This window comes from Neofelis nebulosa, chromosome 18 (assembly GCF_028018385.1).
Source record: "Neofelis nebulosa isolate mNeoNeb1 chromosome 18, mNeoNeb1.pri, whole genome shotgun sequence".
NCBI lineage: Eukaryota > Metazoa > Chordata > Mammalia > Carnivora > Felidae > Neofelis > Neofelis nebulosa.
The window spans coordinates 1,994,298-2,010,999 of NC_080799.1; the positions used below are offsets into that span (position 1 = coordinate 1,994,298).

General features: G+C 59.7%; 1 protein-coding gene across 8 annotated transcripts in view; it reads right to left on the reverse strand.

Annotated features, from left to right (window-relative positions):
• Positions 1-1,481: 1,481 nt before the first annotated feature.
• Positions 1,482-16,702, reverse strand: part of IQCE (IQ motif containing E) — a 40,755-nt gene continuing 25,534 nt past the window's right edge. For all 8 annotated transcript variants that reach the window (XM_058711826.1, XM_058711828.1, XM_058711825.1 and 5 more), the window contains 9 exons: positions 14,624-14,728; positions 13,137-13,227; positions 11,633-11,803; positions 8,083-8,106; positions 5,408-5,509; positions 4,866-4,987; positions 3,851-3,954; positions 2,838-2,936; positions 1,482-1,746 (listed from right to left, as the gene is read on the reverse strand). In XM_058711826.1, the coding sequence (XP_058567809.1) occupies positions 1,634-1,746; positions 2,838-2,936; positions 3,851-3,954; positions 4,866-4,987; positions 5,408-5,509; positions 8,083-8,106; positions 11,633-11,803; positions 13,137-13,227; positions 14,624-14,728 (931 nt within the window). In that variant the 3' untranslated portion in view covers positions 1,482-1,633. The remainder of the gene's footprint in view (positions 1,747-2,837; positions 2,937-3,850; positions 3,955-4,865; positions 4,988-5,407; positions 5,510-8,082; positions 8,107-11,632; positions 11,804-13,136; positions 13,228-14,623; positions 14,729-16,702) is intronic.

Genomic DNA, 16,702 nt, shown 5'->3' on the forward strand with positions numbered 1-16,702 from the left:
GGCCAGCCCGGACGCCACGCGGGGCCTTGTTCTCCAGGGCCCGAATGACGAGTGGGTGGAAATGCCCGTTGTTTGAGTGACGGGTGGGAGGAGCCTCGCCCCAGGAGCGGGCAGGCCCCCAGCGCTCGCCCAGCCCCTACAGACCCTTGGCTCTGAGCCCGGGACCCAGGAGAGGGTGGTCGGGTCACTGGGGAACAAACCCCACGCGTGAAACAAGCCAGGGGCGGCAACAGATTCGGTCCAGTTACCAGTCGGTCCAGTGGGAAAGACGAGAAACAAGAAAACGGACTTCGCAGCCCACAGACCAAACCAACAAAAGACTAAATCGGCCTAGCTTTTTGGCTGGGCTTTTTTTTCTCAAGCTGTTGTGTGGACGGAGCCTGACCGGGTGGTCCCGGCGGCTCGGGGTGGACGACCATGGACGGGCTCTAGCTGGTTGTGGCACCAGAAGCTTCCTGGCAACGGTGAGGAGGGCCAAGGGTTTCCCCAAAGAAGAACACATCCTACTCCCCAAGGTTTGACCTCAGAAGGGCTCCAGCCGGCACACTCAGTCCAGGCAAGAGTGAGCTTCCTCACGCAGCTGTGTGGCCTGTGGACCTGTGGAGAGTTGGACGCCTGGCCTGGGGACACGGGGCTCTTAAGACGCCCTTGATGTCCCCCGCCCCCACCGCGAGCCTGAGGCTCTTCTCGTTCTCATCAACAAAGGCTGACCTTGCAGACAAAGGGGGGAGCTCTGTGTTTGTGTGGCACAGGCTGGGCGGGAGCCGGGGCCTGCACGCAGCAAGGGCCTGGGGCACCCTCGTCACCTGCGGCCCGCAGGTGAGCCCAGCACCCCTGCCCTGCCCGGGGCCTGGGGACAGCTGTGCCGCTGCACTTCTCAAAGGCAAACCTGATGGTACTTCCTGGTTAGGGTTTGGTGCCTTTTAAGGCTTGGCCTACCCAGTGACAGGGTCTCGCCAGACTCCTTCCTGGGCACAGCACCTCTTGGGCACAGGGCCCCGGCGGTGGGGACGATGGTGGGGGAAGGTCTGCGTGGAGAGGGGCAGGAGGAGGAGCCTGAGGAACATGAGCCCCTCTTGGGGCCCCGACGTCCTCGTGTCTCACGAGACTTGGAGACGCCGTATCCTGCCACAGGGGTCTGTCACATCTGTCTCTTCCAGAAAGTACTTCACCTACTTGCCGGGTGGAGATCAGAGCACATGGTGCCAGAGAAGGCGGTGGCGGGAGAGGAACAGGGTGCCGTCAGCGCGGCTCCAGACGAGGCGGGTGTTCCCAGCTCACGGCCGGAGGTCAGGAAGCGGCTGCCGAGACTGCGTCTTTGCAGGGCCCCCGGCTGGCCCGTCCCGGGCAGAAGCGTCTGTCCGTCTGACACTGAAAACTGCGCCGCCGGCCCTTCCCGGAGACGAGATCATTCAGGATTCCCTGAACAAGCAACCCAACAGGCGACCAGACCAACGCAAGAGGAACACCGACCAGGCTGCTGAGGTGTGTGTGGAGCACGGAGCTCTTTGCTAACAAGGTAAAATACTCTCCAGTCGTAACTGTAGTTCCCACGTCCTCTAGGACATGCTTCGTCCTCCAAACCCCGAGCTTCCCTGCAGGGCTGTCGCCGCGTGAGGGGCAGGCCCGGAGCCTAGGGCGGGGAGGCGGCCTTCCTCGGGGCCACAGCCGGGGCCACCACGATCTCGTCGGAGTCGTCAGAGCTGCCGTCGTCTGCGGGTCCCGGTCCCGAGGGAGAGGACGGCCCTGCAAGGAACCGGAGCGGGGTTGTCACCGCAGCTGCTCAGGGCCGGGGCGCGCCCCAGCCGCCAGTCTGGGACACTTGGCACAGCGCCTGCTCCCTGCAGGGCGGGAACGACCTTCGGCGTCAGCGTCACACGGCCACAAACCACCTCAGCCTCCGAGCTCAGCTCTGGACACCTGGGCCGTTGCCAAAAGGCAAACACCCGCAAAAGGTGAGGCTGGCCGACAGCGAGCAAGCCGGAGCACGACTGGGGGGTCTCTGAGGGCCGCCCCCACCGTGGCGCCCCGAGCCCGCGGCCTGGGCGGCAGCTGCGTGTGTAAGAGCCCGCTTCCTGGTGGCACGTCCACCTGGGGAGACGGGCACGCGGCGCCCGGTGGCCCCTCCCCCACACTCTTCACTCACAGCAGCCTTCCAGAATCCCGTCTGTGCTGGAAGGGGGCGCCAGGTGCAGACAGCCTGCGCCCGAGGGGCCTGAGGAGGGGCCTGATGCGGGCGAGGGATGGGAGGGAGGCCCGCACTCTGCCGGGTGAGGGGCAAGGGGACGGCCGGTCGCTGGTCGCCGGTGGCCGGTCGGGGGGAAAGCGGGAAGGAAGCCAGGCTCGGCCGCACCGAGGCGTGTGACTGCACAGCTGGCCTCTGGCGCTTTCCAGAGAACATCTGAGAGGAGAGCCTCAGGACGCTCAAACATCCGTTTCCAAGGTTATCTTCAAAAACACGGTCACGATTGGACCAAACAGGGCCGCACGGCCCTGCCGGGAACCGAGGGCCGCGTGTGCGGTAACGCCCCTCGGCGGGAGACGACACCGTCCGCAGGAGGAGGGGCTTCAGGGGGCCGGGGGTTCTCAACGGCCCGCCCGGCTCCGCGTCTTACAGGGCATCCCGGTGCTGCTGCCCTTGGCTCTTGACACGCGGAGCCTGTGGGGCACCAGAGTTCGACGTCCGCGAGCCCCGACAGCCCGGGCTGAGCGACTGCAAGGGACGCAGCCCGCTCTCCCATGTGGTGACTTCCCGGGCGGACACGGTGGCAAGCCCTTGGCTCCTCAGGACATTCTCCGAGACCCAGCTCCCCAAAGGCCGCGTCGCCCCCACTCACCGCAGCGGGGCTGCAGGGCTGCTGGATTCCCCGGAGCCTCGTCCTTGGCCGCCGGCCCCTCCGCGGTCTCCCCGCCACTCGCCTCACTGTCCTCTTGACCTGAAACGACACGCAGACCAGAAGTGCCGGCCCTGCACGCGGCCGGCGTGGGACACGGGCAGGACTCGTCCCCTCCCCCCCGTCTTTGCACCCCAACACCCGAGTTTTGGCCTCCTTTGCTGAGGTTTCCTGACACGAAGCCCCGCTTCCTGCCTGTCCTCAGACTCCATCTTTGTGACCTACGAGCTCAGGACAGAAAAGTCGCTGGAAACGTTCCCACGTGAGTGTCACGTGGTGACTGCATTCGGCCCTCACTAACAGGACCTCAAGACTGCGTTTCTTGCTCCGGTGACCGTCCCAAACCTCCCAGCACCGCCTTCTTGCTCATCGGCAGCATCACGGTACGAGTGCGAGCAAGTCACAGCAGAGGAAGGGGGAGGGGAGGCCGGAATCGCGGGGCCTGAAAGCAACGTCCAGGCTCTCGCCGGGCGTCCGCCTCACATGCGAGGAGACGGGCCCTGCCCGGGACCCCACGTCCACAGCTGGGCAGAGCTGACCGGGCCTCACTGCTGGGGTGCGGCGCCCCTGTCAGTCCCAGGGATCTCTGCACTGTCTGGGGGCCTTGATGAGGCCGAAAAGCAGATACACGCAAAGCTTAACTTAAAACCAACAAACAGGAAAAGCATGGGTCCAAAGGAGGGAAGCCACCAGCTCCGGTTAGAGCCAAGGATAAAAACCAAAGACACACGAGGCACGAAGCTCCAACTCTGTAGCCCGCAGGTGCCCGGAAGCCACGGTCACTGACCCCGGGGCCGCCTCCAGATCCAGGACCTCCCCGATGCAGCCTCCCTGCTGGTAGGCGGTCACAGTGGACAAGCCCCCACACGGGCCCACACACCCCACGCTTGCGGGCAGTGGCATCTCTTTGCTGGAAGCTCAGAGGGCCGGGGAAATTGAAACTGAAGTGACGTTACCAGGAGAAGGGGCCGGGCAGGGTGGCGAGGAGAGCTGGCTGTGTGTGGCCGGAGCGGGCTGCCTCCTTCTGGGGGCTGCGGTGACGGCTCTCTGACTGGCGGCGCTGCAAGAGAGAGGCCAGCCGCTTGGACTTCACAGAACACCCCCGTGGGCTGAGGCCCACGGCGGGGCTCACGGATGTGCGGGAGGCCGGCAGGGCTGGTGCACGGCCAGGGTCAGGGCCAGACGCCTTCCTTTCCCACCGTCTCCCGTGCCTTTCCGTCCCAGCGGACACGGTCACCGGCCGTGGTGGCCGTGCCGGGATGGACCCCGACCCGCGTGGAGCCCCTGGCCGTCCCCGTTCACGGGGAACCAGAACCATGAGATTCGGGCTCCACCTGGCTCTCCTGTGGCAGAGAGGAACCCAAACCGACACCGGAGAGGAAGGGCAGAGTGAGGAGGGGCAGGGAGCCTGAGCCCTGCAGCAGGACAGCCCCAGCCCCCTCCTGAGGGACACTCCCCCGCCTCGGTGCAGAACCCCCCCCTCGCCCCACAACAGCTAGGAGGGGCTGTGACTTTCTGCAGCCGGTGCCCCCGTGGGTCTGGCGCCACAGTGCCACTGAGAAGGAGAGAGGGAGCGCTGCCCTGGGAGGGTTCTGACGACGCCCGCGCCTTCCTGAATGCTGGGGTTATGTCACATTTTCTTCTAACAAGGACGATGTGTTAGGACGAGCCGACCAGCCTACACAGTGGCCGGTACCAGAACCCCACGGTGTCCGGCCCCTTCTTCCGGTTTCCCCCACCCGGGGGGGCCGTTCCGGGAAGGCCAGAACTCACGGGTTACCCCCACTGCACAGGCAGGAGGAACTCCTCACGGGGCGTTTCTGTTCGGGTGACAAACCAAGGTCCCAGCTCGTACACCCCGTGCCCGGGCACCACGGGCCGGCCACCTGGACGGGCAGCTCCCCGCACCGTGTCTGTGGCCGGCGTTTCCCAGGGATACAGAACAGAGTTGGGCCCGCCGGTCGGACTTACCTGCGCCTGACCCGTGCCAGGTGCGCCCGGAGGACGGACTGGATGGCGGTGATGGCCTCCTCCTGTCCCGGGCTGCCCTGGGCCTGGGCGGTGGGGCTTGGAACACGTGGTGACGGAGGGTCCTGCGGCAAAATGACAGCGAGCGTGGCAGGGGCCCCCGCCTGGCCCTCAGAGAGCCAGGTGCGAGCATGGCCCCGTTCGGGGTGGCTCGTCTGGGTGCTGTGTGCTTAGCACTTCCTGACTCTCAGACTCTGGAGATTCTTAAAACGGGTGTCTTTGTTTTCATAGAGTAGGAAGACGCTTATCTTTACTGCGTTAAGATTATACCTTAATCGTGAGACGGACGTGTACCTAGTACGTAGGCACCAGACGTTCCATCCACCTGGAGCCTGCCTGGCCCGATGCGCCCCGCGACGGACAGTAAGGTGCAAGGTAGGACACCGCGACCAGAAGATGCCGTGCTGCCTCGGTGGGTGAGGCACCAGACGCGGAGACGGGGAGAGGGCGGCTAGCGGGCCGCTGTGTCCGGCCCCGGGGCTTACCTGTCTGGGCGGGCTGGGGGGTTCTGAAGCACACGCCTGGCTTGACAACAGCTTCACCCGCGCTAGATGTCCCCTGAACGCTGCCTGAAGCACCATAGCCGCCTGGCAGGGAACGGGGAGAGGGAAGTAGACGTTAATTCCCCTGCGAGGTGGCAGCTGCGGAGGAAGGGGGATCCAGAGGGAGAAGCCCTAGCAGCAGAGAAGTGACTTCTCTCGCTATTGCGTAACCACGGCCTCTCCGTCACTCACCTAGCGTCTCCCCCAGGGAGAAACAGACCCATCGTCTGGGCAGAGAGAGGCACAGTCGCCCGATCTCGCGGGAAATCACATCATCTGTCAGATGCTAATAAACTTAGCTGCCAGTGTGTGTCCATATTTTACAGTAGTTAGGTTTCCACGTTGGGTAGTCTGTGCCACACCACATGCTTTCCGTACACATCTTCCAAAAGCGGGCAGGGCAGGGGCGCCTGGGTGGCTCTGTCGGTTGAGCGTCCGACTTCAGCTCAGCTCATGACACGGTGTGTGAGTTTGAGCCCCACGTCGGGCTCATTGCTGTCAGCACAGAGCCTGCTTGGGATCCTCTGTCTCCTTCTCTCTACCCCTCCCCCACCCGTGTTTTCGTTCTCTCTCAAAAACAAGCAAGCATGAAGAAAACACAAAATCAAGCAGGGTAGAGCACGATCTCATACTGCTGCAAAGGAATTATTTATCCTTTGAACTTAAATAATTTCTTCAGACGCACATGTGGACGCTCTGCTGAGTTCTGCAGTCAGGGTCGTGGGTCTCGGGGGCAGCAGCCACCAGCCCTGGGTGAAAACGTCACAGTGTGACAAAGGATTTCGGCTATCACGGCATTTTAGGGGAACAACACGCTTAGTACGTTGAGTCCTGACACATCGTGTGTTTAGATACCTAGAGGCTTCCAGAATCAGTCACACACAAAAAAAACCCTAACACCTTTGCTCTGTCCCTATGGAGGGCAAGGTAAAGCAGACGTCCTGAACTAGGGTTAAGAAACAGGCCCCACAAAGGGCACCTGGGGGGCCTCAGTGGGTTAAGCGTCCGACTTCGACTCAGGTCATGATCTCGAGGTTCGTGAGTTCGAGCCCCGCAATGGGCTCTGTGCTGCCAGCTGGGAGCCTGGAGCCTGCTTCGGATTGTGTTTCCCTCTCTCTCTGCCCCTCCCCCACTTGCAATGACACTCTCTCAAAAGTAAACAAGCATTAAAAAAAAAAAAACAGGTCCAACAAAGTGCGGTAAGGGGACCTTCATCAAGGCAAAATCAAACAGGCAAACGCACATGTAGACCGACCCAGGGGGCTCGCTACACGCGGACAACAGGGACCTAGGGCTCCTTACGGGCGACACGGGCTGAGGGTGCTGGCTGCTGACTTACACCAACCACAGCTCGGCCGCACTGCACCTGCCTGGAGAGGCGAGGACGCTCGGGCCTGGGGCGGCACCGAAGACCTCAGTGGAGCACGACAGCACGGGCTGGCCGGCTGGTAGACGCGCTCCAGGGTCCCTGGAGGAGTCCCAAGCTCACCCATTCACCCACTCATTGCACAGATTTGCCAAATGCCTACCATATGGCAGGCTGCGTCCTGGGAACTATGGACATAGTGGCCCAAAGGCAGAGTCAGTCTTTGCCTCCGCGGAACCTCCACTGCAGTGTGAGACAAGCAGTTTACAAAGAAGTAAGCTACCAAAATATCAAACAGGGATAAAAGCCACAAGGAGAAATAAAGCAGGACACGAGGCCGGAGTGATGGCTGGCACGGGGTATTCAGAGAGGGTGTCATTGAGGAGGTAATGTTTCGATACGGACCTGTGTAAAGCAAGGGGGCAAAATGTGCAAGTATCTGGAAGAAGAGCCTTCTAGGCAGAGGGGCAGCAAGTGCAAAGGCCCTGTGGCAGGAATATGCTGGTGTTTTCGAGGAGTGTTAAAGAAGCCTCCAGACTGGCTAAAGAAGAATCAGCAGGGCTGGAGGGGTCGCCAGGGCATGTGGCACGGAGGGTGTTCAGGCAACAGCTTTGGAGTTTGCTCCAAGTTTAGAGCAGGTCTTATGCGGTGGTGGGTGTTATTTAACAAGTAAGACATGTCACCCCAGAGGCTGCGTGGGGAACAGGCTCGTGGGGAAGGCAACAGCAGCAGCAAGGGGCCGTGCGGGTCCCAGACTCCGTCAGTCCCGGCACCTCCCAGCCCGCGTCCAGCCGCTCACACACACCTGGTCTCCTCCCGGGCAGGCTGTGCTCCTTTGCACACCCGTCTTCTGCCTGGAGCCCTTCCTCTCAGCCTGGGAGCCCTCCCATTCCCCAGACCCCGCAGCACACCTGGACACGAGCCCTAAACCACACCTGCCACCTTGACCTGCGACGACCCATCTGCTGTTTGAGTCAACATCTTTTTTGAGTCCCGAGGGCCCGCCAGGTTGCCTGACTCCGAACTGATGACCGAGAAAAGTGTGTTGAAAGAAGGAATGATTGAATGAACGAATGAATGAATGAATTTGAAGGTGTGAAGCTACCCAAATATTCATTTGATGTTGATATCACTTGGGGCTGGTCTGATTTCACGAAACCAAGTGCCCGTGATGCTTCCTGGGACATCCCACTGGGACTTTGCTCTGGTGCAGAAATACATATTTTGAAACGGATGAAATAAATTTGCTTACCTCGTCCAGGACGGCCTTTTTTTTCTGAAATAAAGAGATAAATCATGAATTAACACAAGGATGAATTTTTTACAGGAGTATTCATTTCCTGATCCCGCCCCTGCCCCAGCCACAGTCGCCATGGGTGGAAGAGCAGAGTCGGGGTACCAGGGCACGCCCCTCACAGAGAGCCCCCTCCTTGCCACCCACACCCCAGGAGGCTCCGTGCATCTCTGTTCCTCCTCGGCCTGGTTGACAGTGCCGAGGGGCCAGCAGCCATAACTAGACGGCCGGCTTTCTCAGGACGGGTCACGGTTAAAGACGAGACACCTTGGTGTCGCCTGCGACTCTTGGCCAGCCCGTGGCAGCGAGCTCCGTGAGACAGTGTCTCACGAGCATCAACACGTGTGCGTGTCTTCGGCTCCAGGTGGGGAAGCCCCTCCCCACGGCTGGAGCTGTCTTGACACGGGTGCCCTCTCTGGGTGGTCACACAGGGGCTGGGCACTGCCTGCTGGAGAAATTACAAAGGGGACCCCGTCCATGGGTCTGGGTCACTGGCCCCCAAATCTGATCCGTCGTGAGAAGCATCCAGGGACTTGAGAAAAATCAGCTACACCCAAGACAGGCTGATCCAGAGTCAGCACAGATGAGACCCACGAATACGTATTTTTATAGCCCAGGTCCTTCCAGGGTGGGAACCCCAGGATGATACATGTGCCTGTGGTGGACCGTGGCCACCGTCGATAAAACGTGCATTAACCAGCTCGTTTTCAGTATTAATCAGAGTGCACAGCCCACAGCTGTTACAGAAAAGGATTTATCCCTTGACAGATGAAGGGAAATGGAGTATGAGGACCAGCAGAGTGGGGAGAGAGAGAGAAAGAAAGGGGGGAGGGAGGAAGGAAAAAAACATGTTTGATAACAGTAGTGGTTGAGACCAGCAAAGAAAATCTGAAGCAGCAGACGAGCACGGGAAAGCACTGGCAGGGACACGGGGTGGGGAGTGAGGACGTCTCACGTGAAGCCTGGAGAGAGCAAAGTGGAGGCGTGGGAATGTGCCGTGACACACAGAGAAGATGGAATCGTGTTGCCCGCGGAAACAGCCTCTGACTCAGGAGATGTGCTGGTCCGTGGCCGGCCGCAGGCCCTGGCCGGGGCAGCCTGCGGCTCACCCCAAAGCTCGCGGGGCACCTGGGTGGCTCGATGGGTTAAGTGTCCGACTCTTGATCTCGGGTCGTGATCTCACTGTTCGTGGGATCGAGCCCCACGTCGGGCTCTGCACTGACAGTGTGCAGCCTGCTGGGGATTCTCTCTCCCTCTGTCTCTGCCCCTTCCCCACTCTCTCTCTCAAAATGATAAACTTGAGAAAAAAGCTTAGCTGGGTGTGGGGCACAACCACACTGGCTGGGAGGGCTCCAGGCGAGTCCAGGGCCTTCCTGCTCACGGCCTCAGACACCCTCGAACCCCAGCGTGAGCCGGAGACGTGCAGACCAAGTGGACCCCAGAGGGAGGTCCCAGGACTCTGGTTTCCGACCGAGTGGCCTTTCAAATGCTTTGTTCCTACATGTCGGTACGCGCATTTCCATTTATTCTGAGTTCTTTTAAAGCAGAATCCTCAAGGAAGGAAGGATTTAACTCATGAGTCTCGAAGCCTGCCGTGCCCCAGCTCCTGGAGGGGCGAGCAGCGGGGAGGAAGCCAGTGCCTGGTGGGTGGGAGCAGGGAGCGAGGTGGACACGGCAGGTGCCTCGGAAACGGTGAGCTCCATCCGGTCTGGGGTGAGGAGGACCGGGAGCCTGCGACGCCTCCTTGTGCCAGAAAGCAAGGGTGCACCAGCAAGACCAGAGGCACGGACGGACGGAGCCAGACGGAGCCAGACGGAGCGCTCCCACTGACCGAATGTGGGACGGGCTGAACGCTACCAAGAGTAACAGTAATCCCTCTTAGACGCAGTGATGCCGCCGCCCCGCAGAGCGTGGGGGGAGGAATTCTGGCCGCCGGAGCCGCCACCACACAGTTCCCTGTCCTGCCATCAGTGCTTACCTAGTACTCGAGGGAGGACAGCAGAGCCTTGACCCTGCCTTTCCAGAAGGCCCCGGGGCTGTGCTCTGCGGACCAGCTGATCAGGAAAACTGCTTTACAGAAGAGTGCCGGCCACTAAGCAGGGGGGGATCTGAAGTCATCCCGCAACCATGCGAAACGAAGGGCTGAGCTAAGGCGCGTAAGGCTGCTGGGGCCACCGGTGAAAGGCACGTCATGGGTTCATCAGCGGGGAAAGGCGTTACTTTACAGCGGCAAACGCCGGCAGCCGCACCGCCCAGTGCCTGCGGCTAGATGTGGTGGGACCGCCCGGTGTCACCTGTGGGAAGGGAGACCGTGCGCCCGGAACCACCTGGGGGGTGCTCTGGCCAAAAATGTTCAACCTGAAGCGAGTCAAGCCTGTGGACCTAACCTGCCCCTTCCAGGAAATAGAGGGGACCGACAACAAGTGAAGGGGCATCCTGGGACACCTGGAGAGGTCTGAATATGGAGGCCACACCAGGTGACGTCAGAGTCACTGCTGCGTCCCTGGGGCATCTGACGGCACGTGCTGCGGTCCGCTAGGACATGTCCTCATGCTTACACGATGCAAGCCAGACCCTCGTAACGTCTGAACCTCACGTCCACGTGGCGCTGGGGAGGAGTGGTCGGAATAGAAAGGAAACGTGCCTGCGTGTCGACTACGGGCGGGTCGGGTTGGTGACAAGAATTCCTGGAATGCCCAAAAGTCTTCCAGCCCTTCTAAATGTCCTGTGAGTTTTCGTGATGCAAGTTTGGAAGAAACAGCAACTTAAAGAGCCCTCCTGGCAGCCTTCTGATATTCAGGCAAGGAGGGGCCTCACTGGGGTTTGTTGGTTCCCTCGGGAGAAAGCACCCTGCCGTGTTCTACAAAACCAAAAACCGGGGAGCTCTCTCGGGGCGTGCCATGCGGCTGGCGCAAGGAGACGGCCCCCTCGTCCCAGGAGCTTAGGAGAGGGCCCCAGTCCCCCCCCCCCCCCACGGCCATGAGACAGCGCCATGAGACGGGGGCTCCCTGGGCCCCTCGCCCCACTCTCCCCAAGCACAAAGGCGCTCGGCAGATACACAGCCCCTGCCTCCCTCCTCCCTCCGGCTGAGACGCACGCACTCGGAGGCGGGTTTTTCAGTCACAATAAAATGGCCCACAGCCCAAGCTGCTTCCTCCCAGGCGGCCACAGAAAAGGGGCTCCTCCGGGGGTTTCAATTCCAGTTGTTTCCGAGATGGATCCGCTTCACTGTGGATCCCATGCTCCGGCCCGTGCTCAGAGGGACGGGGCGGTGATTCCAGAATGCGGCCGCCGTGTGCACCGGGTCACTTCCTTCCCCGCAGGACCCGCTCCCTCCACCGTGGGGCCAGGTGCTGGTGCCTCCCTCACCCCCGGAGACATCGTCCTCATCTGTATCCACGCTGTCCCTCCCACACGTTGCCACATGCCAGCTGCACACAGCACAGAGCCCGCGCGTCGAAGGGGCCCCAGGGGCACAGACCACGGCAGGGCCTTCGTGGGCTCTCACCTGGTGTCTGTATACCCTCCACCGGCTCTGCAGGATCCTGGCTGCCGTGTCTCTTCGCCCCTCGGAGCAGGTGGAGGGGGGCCGGGAGAAGCCCTCCTCGCTTGTATCTGGCTCAGAGTCCTGCTGAGAGGGTCTGCTGGTGGGAAGGGAAGGTCGGGGTTCTTCCGGGGTCTGCAGGAAATTCAAGGTGCAAAGGATGATTAAGCCGGGCAGGGAGGACGGGGATCAGGGAAGGCGGCACGATACAGGCAAAGCTCGTCAGAACGGGCTTTCAGTTTAGAGGAAAAGTCCGTAGCCACACGTCCAGCCTTGTGACATCTTTCATGTCGGCAGAAACGTGTTGCTAATAAACAGATTTCAGGTAGGTCTTCATCCACCTCCCTAAACCTGGGGCGGGGGCAGTGCTCCCCTGGGGAGCTCCCCTGGGAGGCGGCCCCTTCAACCTAGGCCGCACTTCCTGAGCTCAGTAACACGTGTCGTTACCGCCAGGTTCACCGGCTTTTCCTTTCCTCGGTTTTCTGGCCTAAGACACTGACAGCAACGGGACTCTGATTCAAGGAAACCGATTTCTCGATTTCTCGCTTGGTTTTGGAGATGAAAAGAATTACTGCTTTGATCATTGAAATAAACCTGGTACCTACCACACTGGAGGGTCCGGATTCATGGTCTGCAATAAAAATCAACATACTGGCCTGTTCTCACCGATGGAGACACCCATTGCTGGAGAATGCTCTCGCAGAGGCTGGAACTTAAAAACTGAAACTGCCCTGGGTCCAAGGTGCCCGGCCCGCCGTGCAAGCACCAGTGCCCCCGAGCCCGTCGGCCACTGTCACCAGCGCCTCCCGGCTAGCCCGGGTCCTCCTGCTACCTCACCTCAGGGGGGGCTTGTCTCCTTGCCCAGTCCTAACGCACCCCACATCTCTGCTCTCCTGGGGCCAGATAACATCTGTCGTGTGACCTGTCCCTGCCTGTGCTGCTTACACGTACCTCTGACCTCCAACCTGCCGTTTGCCTCACACACCTTCGACACCTGGACATGTGTGACATTTGGTGGCAGGCACCTGGCACCCCCCCCCCCCCCCCCCCCCGCCAGCCCTGGGTCAGGCCTGCTCTCTGTCTTAGCCTGAAGCTCACACTAAACACGCAAGGTTGGGGACAGGAAGTCCTCACCAGATATCCCTCCTTCCCCTGTAGGGCCTCCTCATACTCCTCACCTGCTAACAGACAACCCTTCGGTGTATGTGAAATCTGGGAAGGACTTCACTCGTCAGCTTAGCTAAGACTCGGATACTAGTTCAAAAAGTCACTTAACTGACGGTTAATTAGTTCAGAACTCTGGACTCAACACACACAATTTATGGAAGTCAGTGGTGACGATAAAAGGGAACTGGATTGCCAACGTCGGAGCCAGGAAAATCCTGGGGACAGAGACAGCAGAACCGTCACGCGTCCGCCCAGAGCCCCACCATGCCCGGACAGGAAGCTGGGCCCAGCTGAGCCATACCTCCGGGGTCATTTCCACGGGGTCGTCTTTTTCTTCTCTCTTAATTTCTCCCAGTTCTTGAAACTTCTTGGTAAGTGTTTGAATTTCCTCTCTAACGTGGGAGGGAAAAGACGCCATCTTACTGGTCCTCGTGCTGTGACACGTGTCTGTGTGACAGCAGTGATGGCCGCCTGTGGAGCTGGCAAGGCCACCTGTCCCAGGGCGACATGGGGTCTCTGGGTACCACCCCTCCTACACCTTGGGCCGGTCCGGTGCACAGGACTGCGCTCTGTGGTCTGTGGGTCACCTAGATCTGGGGCCCAGAGAGGGCGGGGACAGAGGACGTCTGGGGCCAACAGCACTTCTGGAACATGGTAAGAGTTCTGAGGCCACGAGGGACAAATGGACAGGAATTATGTGTTTGTTTGTTTGTTTTAATTTCTTTATTTTAAATGGGTTTAGGGTGGGGGATCCCAGGCAGGCTCTGAGCTGTCAGCACGGAGCCCGACGCGGGGCTCAAACTCACAAACCGCGAGATCGTGACCTGAGCTGGTCAGATGCTCAGCCGACTGAGCCACCCAGGCGCCTCCTATTGGGGGCTTTTAACAATGTGACTGGAGGAAAATACGATGTGTGCCTTCACTACAGGTGTCTGAGGCCAAGCAAGAACAACTCTTCCCCGTGTACCTGCCCTTTCCGGTCTCCTTTGATCCCGCCTAGTCAGTTCTCCTGCAAAATATTTTCATTCATTCCAGTAGTCTGTGTCTTACTTATTATTCTGAGTGCTAGGTATTTCTGCTCAGGGTTCTCACCTACGTTTGGGGGGGCATTTTTTTTTTAGGTGAATTTCGTACAACATAAAATTCACTGTGGCCAAGTCTGCGATGAAGCGGGTTTGAGCACATCCGCAGCATGGTGCCGCCGCGGCTAAGAATGCTCCCACCACCCGCGCCCGTCGGCAGCCCCTTCCCGCACCCCCGTCCCCCAGCCCGTCTCCCTGTATTTTGGAATCCTACACCAGGGGGCCTTCCTGTCTGCTTCCTCCACGTGCCACGAGGTTCGTCCCTGCTGTCACACGTGTCAGAACCTACTCCTTTGTATTCTTTCCTACAAACGTACTTGTTTCCTATCTATTCCTCAGAGACGGGCTTTGGGGCTGTTTCCGCTTTCTGGAGACTGTGAGTAGTGACCCTGAAGGAGCAGGAGGCTCTGTCCTGGGAGTCCTGATGGGGTGACCCCCCACGGTGGCCGCACCGCAGTGAAAGGTGCGTGCCGAGGACCGGGCGTCACGCCAGGGAGGCAAACGCCGGCCTGATCGCGAAGAGCCCTTCCCCGGAGTCAGGATTTTTACTCCGAAGGAAAGGAAGAGCCACTGCAAGATGTCAGGGCGCGGGGTGTGGGGATCGGGCTGGGGTTGTAGAAGAGCCACTCAGAGAGCCGCGCTGAGGAAAGGCAGGAAACGCTGGGAGTCGTGTGACCTCCACAGCCTCCGCCTCTGGTGCACTCACCTCAGAGCCTCCTCTCTTCCTCTTCTCTCCTCCTCCCCTTCCCTCGCGCCCTCCAGCTCCTTCTGCAAGGTGGCGTTTGTCTGTAGCAGCTGTCTCACTTCCAAACTGAACACACAGAAGCAGAGACGTTTCAGCGTCACAGGAACACCGATTCTCACCCAGCGGGAAGGGCTTTCAGAAAACATCGCGCAGCCTGACCTCCGTCCCCGTGACGGTGGATGGACGGCAGGGGCACTCGCTCATAGCTACACAGAGCCAGGAACAGACCCGGGAGGCCCGCCGGCCCGGTGGTGGTTCATCCAGGTATTTACTGGGCGCCTGCTATGTGCCAGCGGCTGTTACGTGCCCGGGATACCGAGGTGAGCACCATCACACGAGCCGCGGGCCCTGCTCGCGCGGGCCTCGCTGTCCCATGGAGACGGGCGTTATCCCAACAGTCACCCAATCGGGTATGTCACCCCTATCTGAGAGGACTGCTGAGGGTCCTGCCCGCGCCACACGGGGCTGCCGCCTGAACTGGGGCCCTGAGGACGAGGGGGGTTACCCCGTCACCTCCAACGAAACCGCTGCCCGATGGGCTTTCCTGGGCCCCACAGGTGGCACGTGGCTCCAAGACAAGACCTTTGCCTGACCTCAGCTCCACTGGTTCCAAGGTTCGTTTAATCTCCACGGGAATCCGAGACACCCTGACTGTTTAGCAGAGCCTCTGTCACATAGTAAGGGCTCAGCAAGCGGAAGCTATTATCGTGCCGTGTGACGGCTGAAGAGAAAATCGCAGATGTTATTTTTCTTTCAAGATGACTAGCCCCATTTTTGAAACCTCTCATGAAACACTAATTTTTACAAAGGACCTGCCAATTGGCATAGATGCGCTTGGATTGGAGAACAAGGGGAGTGTGAAGGGGTTTTCCTCTGCCATAAACAGGCACCAGAGAACTTAGTCAGCTTAGGGAGGCCTTCTCAGACCTAAACGTGCTCACGATCACCAGGGGGCGTCGCTAGACACAGAGTCAGATTCAGGAGATCTGGGTCTGACAAGGTTCTGCGTCTCCAACCAGCCCCCAGGTGGGTGGGGCGAGTGCCGCATCCCTAACCAGCTCCCAGGTGGGCGGGGCTGAGGTTCTGCATCCCTAACCAGCCCCCAGGTGGGCGGGGCTGAGTGCTGCATCTCTAACTAGCTCCCAGGTGGGCGGGGTCGAGGTTCTACATCTCTAACCAGCCCCCAGGTGGGCGGGGCCGAGGTTCTGCACCTCTAACCAGCTCCCAGGTGGGCGGGGCCGAGGTTCTACATCTCTAACCAGCTCCTAGGTGGGCGGGGTCAAGGTTCTACATCTCTAACCAGCCCCCGGGTGGGCGGGGCCGAGGTTCTGCATCTCTAACCAGCTCCCAGGTGGGTGGGGCCGAGTGCTGCATCTCTAACCAGCTCCCAGGTGGGCGGGGCCAAGGTTCTACATCTCTAACCAGCTCCCAGGTAGGCGGGGCCAAGTGCTGCATCTCTAACCAGCTTCCCAGGTGGGCGGGGCCAAGGTTCTGCATCTCTAACCAGCTCCCAGGTGATGCTGAGGCTGCTGGTTGCCCAGGCCACACTCTGAGAGAAAACCCTCATCTCAGAAGATGCACGGGTTTGGCTTACTCATAACACAACTTTGACCAGAGAAGCCACTAGCGGACAGCGGAGGAGACAGGAACATTTTTAGGAGGCTACAACTCAAGACACTAGAGAACCAACAGCGAATAAGCAAACTCTGCAGGCTTTTCCTTTCAAACTCTCAGGGTCACACTGAACGCTTCACAGCATGTCTGTCTTATTTGGTACTTAGACGAGATCCCTTAAACATACCGCTGATTCTAAACCTTAAAGAAAATCTAACTGATGGCCTATCTACCTCACAAATCAATGAAAGTAGATTATTCTCTAGTGAAGAATTTGGGAATGGCTCTGGAATGGAGTCAAGAGATTTGAATGACGCCTCCCCTTCTTTCAGTAATGTAATGTGGTCAATTGCTATCTTGTTTTTACCACCGAAGTGGCTCTTATCTCACAAACAAGATACAGGATTTTTCAAGCACACGAAACGA